Below are 5,000 nucleotides of genomic sequence, written 5' to 3'. Positions count from 1 at the left end.
TTCCCTTCCCCTTTCTATTCTCTTTCCCCTTCCCCTTCTCCTTCCCTCCCCTTCCCTTCCCCCCTTTTTTCCCTTTTCCTTCACCTTTCACATCCCCTGCCCCTTCACCTTCCCCTTCCCCTTCCCCTGCTCCTTTGCCTTCCCATTTCCCCTCCCCTTCCCCCTATTTCCCTGCCCCTTCACCTTCCCCTTTCCCTTCCCCTTCCCCTGCTCCTTTAACTTCCCCTTCCTCTTATTTCCCTTCCCCTTCCCCTTCCTCCTCATATTTCCCTTCCCCTTCCTCCTCCTATTCCCTTCCCGTTCCCCCCCCCCTTCATGCAATGCCTACAAATAACTTCGGTTTCTGACTCTCCCTATTACCCGTCGTGGCTGACCCCCTAGTGGGACTTGGTGTGCGATCGGCGGGTGCTGTACTCCACCACTCAGGCGGCGGTGCAGGCGGGGAAGCTCGTTGGCTACGTGTTCCTCGGCTATCTCCTCGACACGTGAGTTTTCGTAGCTTTTGGCTTTGCTGGTTTGGTTGGGAGATGGGAAAGGTGGCTGCGGGTGGGTGGGGTGGGGGGGAAGGTGTTGGAACGAAGGGTGAGGGATGGTGGTGGGTGGGAGAGAGGGGGGGAGGGAGAGGGAGAGAGAGAGAGAGAGAGAGAGAGAGAGAGAGAGAGAGAGAGAGAGAGAGAGAGAGAGAGAGAGAGAGAGAGAGAGAGAGAGAGTGAGAGAGAGGGAGGGGCGACAACCAGAAAGAAGAGAGACTAAAGGAAAGACCGAGAGAAAGTGGAAGATGAAAAAAAAAACAAGATGGCAACCTACCTCATTTTCCTTTTTTATGTACAGGTTCGGCCGTCGTCCTGTAACGTTGGCCTGCTCAGCGCTGTCAATCGTATCGGGATTCCTGGCAGCTGCGTCCCCGAATGTCGAATTCTACATCTTCCTCAAAATTATTATTACCTGCATGATGTCCGGCGTATACCTCGGTTGTTTCATCTCAGGTCAGTGTTTCCGTGGTTCGGAAAAAACTTACCGTAAACACGTTCGAATCCCAAAATCCTTGGAAATATAACTTTAATGAACTTAGGGTGCTAACTTTACTGAACTTAAGGTATTACCATTATCAGTAAATTTATGCAAAATGAATCCCGGTACATGGACGGCATGTAGACTCCTCTCTTTCTCTCTCCCTCCCTTGTGCAGTAATGGAAGCGTGTTCAGCCAAACAGAGGGACTACGTGGGACCGCTGTTCGTACTCCCTTGGGCGCTCGGTTACATGGTGGTGCCTGGCATAGCTTACCTCATCCGAGACTGGAAACCGTTGCAAGCTGCCCTTACGACGCCTGCTCTTCTGCTTGTGGTTTTCTACTTGTGAGTTTTCTCCTTATTGTTTTATTGTTGTTGTTTCTATCTTTTGTTGGCGTTATATGTTTGTGTTTTACTTGATTTTAAGCACTTTAGGACCAAAATAGAATCGATTCTCGGACTTTCATGTTAGAAGAATATGTGCTATAAGAATATATAGGAAAAGGGAATTACGTTTTTATCCTCGTGAATTTCTACAGAGGAAAAGCCGAGAATTTTCCTTCCATTTTTTACAAATCTTTCGAGATCCCATAAACTTTTTTTTTCTTTCATTTTCTTCTTCGTCTTCCTCCTCCTCCTCCTCTTATACTTCTCTTCTCACAAATCCCATACCCCTCAGCTTGCTACCAGAGTCCCCTCGCTGGCTCATCCTCGGAGGGCGACACAGGCAGGCTCTCGAGGTCCTCCAAAGGGCAGCGAGACTCAACGGCAGGACACTCCCGTCCGACGAGCAGCTCCTCGCGGCCATGGAGAGGATCGCTCACTCGGTAAGGAGGTTCCTCAGGGCGGGTTGCTTGTTGGCTTGTTATCATGACCGGTTATTGCCTTTTTGATGTTTGTTATTGCTTTTTTAATGTTTGTTATTGCCTTTTTGGTGTTTGTTATTGCTTTTTTTAATGTTTGTTATTGTCTTTTTGATGTTTGTTATTACTTTTTAAATGTTTGTTATTGCCTTTTTGATGTTTGTTATTGCTTTTTTTAATGTTTGTTATTGTCTTTTTGATGTTTAGCATTGTCTTTTTATTGTTTGTTATTGTTTTTTTTTAATGTATGTTATGTCTCGTTAGTTTTTGGCATTGTCTTTTTAATGTTTGTTATTGTCTTTTTATTGTTTGTTATTGTCAATTCATCTGTTTTGTTAGTTATGATGTCGTGAATTATTGTTTTGATGATAGTCTTTTCATTAGTATTGTTATTTGATTATATGATTATGGTTGTTAATGATGTTATCATTATTATCATTCACGCTGAATTTTATGCACTATGTTCACTCCTGTTATAATGATTATCGCCATCATCATTATTGGTAATATAACTATTTTCATTATTAATAAGGGAAGATGTGTTAGTAAGTATCAGTAATACTAACATTAATATGAAATTGTTATTGCTACTTAAGCAGTTTCTGATAATCGCCAGTCTTGTTACATCCCTTACCCTTATTCTTACAGCTAATACCAACATCACCATATCCATAAACATCGACCTTAACACCCCCCCACCCCCTCACCCCCGTAGTACCAACATCCTAACAACCACAACCACAACCATTCCAGGATACGAGTAAGGAATCCCAAGAAAAATCCAAAGAAAGCTTGCAACGGCGAGCTTTAAAAGTGGTGGAGACCTTTTTCGTCCTTCTTACGACCTCTAGCCTCCGTCTCAGGGCTCTCGTCGCTTTCTTCTGCTGGTTTGCCGCCTCCATGGTGTACTACGGGGTGGCTCTGAATGCTACTAATCTCAGGTCAGTGGTGATGGGTCTGCGCGTGTGTGTGTGTGTGTGTAAGAGAGAGAGAGCGAGAAAGAGAGAGGGGGGAGGGAGAGAGAGAGAGAGAGAGAGAGAAAGAGAGAGAAAGAGAGCGAGAAAGAGAGAGATAGAGAGAGAATTATTGACAGTGATAGAATTATTATATATGTGTGAGAGAGAGAAAGAGAGAGAGAGAGAATTATTGACAGTGTGATAGAATTATTATATATGTGTAAGTGAGAGAGAAATAGAGAGAAAGAATGAGAGTGAGAGAGAGAGAGAGAATCATTGACAGTGTGATAGAATTATTATATATGTGTGAGAGAGAGAAAGAGAGAGAGAGAGAGCGAGAGAGAGAGAGAGAGAGAGAGAGACAGACAGAACGAGAGAGAGAGAGAGATATAATTATTGACAGACTTTCTATGTTTTTAATTATCCGGATTTGTATAGATGTTTCACGTTCCTTTCCTTTTCACATTTCTAGCGTGTGGCAATTGTATTGCTGTTGTTGTTGTTTTTTTATGGAATAATATCAATCTCAGATTAGTCCTTTAGTCTGCGTTAGTGGTGTTGCCTGCACATGTGTAAATTCTCTCTCTCTCTTTCTCTCTCTCTCTCTCTCTCTCTCTCTCTCTCTCTCTCTCTCTCTCTCTCTCTCTCTCTCTCTCTCTCTCTCTCTCTCTCTCTCTTTCTCTCTCTTTCTCGCTCGCTCGCTCTCTCTTTCTTGTTCGCTCGCTCTCTCTCTCTTGCTGTCTCTCACTTGCTCTCGCTCTCTCTCTTACTCTCGCTCTTTATCTTAATCTTTATCTCCCTCTTAATCTTCCTCATTATCACCATCTCCTCTCTTTTTTTCTTTCTTTTTATGCGTCTTTCTGTTTAATTTGACTCTCCATTCCCTTACAGCGCTGATCCTTACGTATATATTTTCCTGGGAGGACTCCTGGAGGTGCCCTCATACATCTTACTGTGGCCCGCCATTAAATACATCGGGAGGGTCAAGTCCCTGGCCATCTTGTACTTCGTGTGTGGTGCCTCCATCATTGTCGTCATGTTCCTTATGCTCTATGTCCCAACAGGTGGGTTTGTGTAATTTCTCTTTTGTTTTTTGTTTTTTCTTTTCTTTTTTGGCATATCGAAATAACGACGAGAGAAGTCAAATAAAAGTTTGTTTTTTTTAACCGTTAGTGAGCTGGAACACACTCCTTATATGAAAGAAAGCAGATGGGTGGCCCTAACTAACCCTTTCATCCTTCTTGGCCAGTGCCGGTGGGAGTGACCATGTTCTTCTCCCTGTGTGGCAAGATGGCCATCACCGCCGCCTTCCATCTGATCTGGCTCTTCACAGCCGAGTTGTTCCCCACGAAGTACCGTTCCCTGGCAGTTGGGGAGGCCAGCGTGTGCGCGAGGGTCGGTAGTATCTGCTCTCCTTACATAAATGACATCTTGGTAAGTCTTTGACATCTTGGTAAGCTTTGACATCTTGGTAAGTCTTTGACATCTTGGTAAGCTTTGACATCTTGGTAAGCTTTGACATCTTGGTAAGTCTTTGACGTCTTGGTAAGCTTTGACATCTTGGGAAGTCTTTGACATCTTGGGAAGTCTTTGGCATCTTGGTAAGTCTTTGACATCTTGGTAAGCTTTGACATCTTGGTAAGCTTCTGATGGGTGGATGTTGGAGAAGTGTCTCTACTCGGAGGGGCAGCGTCTCTTTAAAGATCGTTATTGTTTTATTGATGATAGTGATAAGATTGATTGAGAATTATATATGGCTGCTTTCGGTTACAGCGGCAGTATATTAATAACGATAATAGATAATCCATGTAATTGATAACATTGCTGATGATCTGAATGCCTCGAACACCAGCCAGTAACACCTGTCTCCTCCTCCTCCTCCTTAGGGCGAAGTGGTGACGTGGGCGCCGTCTGCTCTCTTCGGCATCGTGTCCCTGGTAGCGGCCGGGCTCTCCCTCCTCCTACCAGAGACCAAGAACCGAGAACTGCCCGAAACCGCCGATTTCTTCGAGAAGAAGGGCGTGAGCAACGCGGCTTACGAAGTGGGGGAGAAAGGACAGGAGGGAAAAGTGGAGGTGTCGTGAGGACACTGGCTGTGCTTCCCTTCCGGTTGTGACTTTGCGGTGTTTCCTTTCGTGGGAGTTCTGTGGTGCAATTCATGAAGTCATG

The 5,000-nt window shown here is 44.6% G+C and overlaps 1 protein-coding gene across 2 annotated transcripts in view; it reads left to right on the top strand.

The window, feature by feature from the left end:
• The window catches only part of LOC122265052 (organic cation transporter protein), an 18,993-nt gene that overhangs the window by 13,841 nt on the left and 152 nt on the right, over positions 1–5,000 (top strand). For both annotated transcript variants that reach the window (XM_086539005.1, XM_043034201.2), the window contains exons 5-12: positions 382–485; positions 832–986; positions 1,189–1,357; positions 1,692–1,839; positions 2,629–2,816; positions 3,723–3,895; positions 4,081–4,265; positions 4,718–5,000. The exon at positions 4,718–5,000 is cut by the window's right edge. In XM_086539005.1, the coding sequence (XP_086395131.1) occupies positions 382–485; positions 832–986; positions 1,189–1,357; positions 1,692–1,839; positions 2,629–2,816; positions 3,723–3,895; positions 4,081–4,265; positions 4,718–4,915 (1,320 nt within the window). In that variant the 3' untranslated portion in view covers positions 4,916–5,000. The remainder of the gene's footprint in view (positions 1–381; positions 486–831; positions 987–1,188; positions 1,358–1,691; positions 1,840–2,628; positions 2,817–3,722; positions 3,896–4,080; positions 4,266–4,717) is intronic.

Source organism: Penaeus japonicus, unplaced genomic scaffold, assembly GCF_977035675.1.
Source record: "Penaeus japonicus unplaced genomic scaffold, GWHDUDI00000001_assembly GWHDUDI00000008, whole genome shotgun sequence".
NCBI classification, from domain to species: Eukaryota; Metazoa; Arthropoda; class Malacostraca; order Decapoda; family Penaeidae; genus Penaeus; species Penaeus japonicus.
Note: the sequence above shows the minus strand (reverse complement) of the source record. Positions and strands in the feature narration are given on the sequence as shown.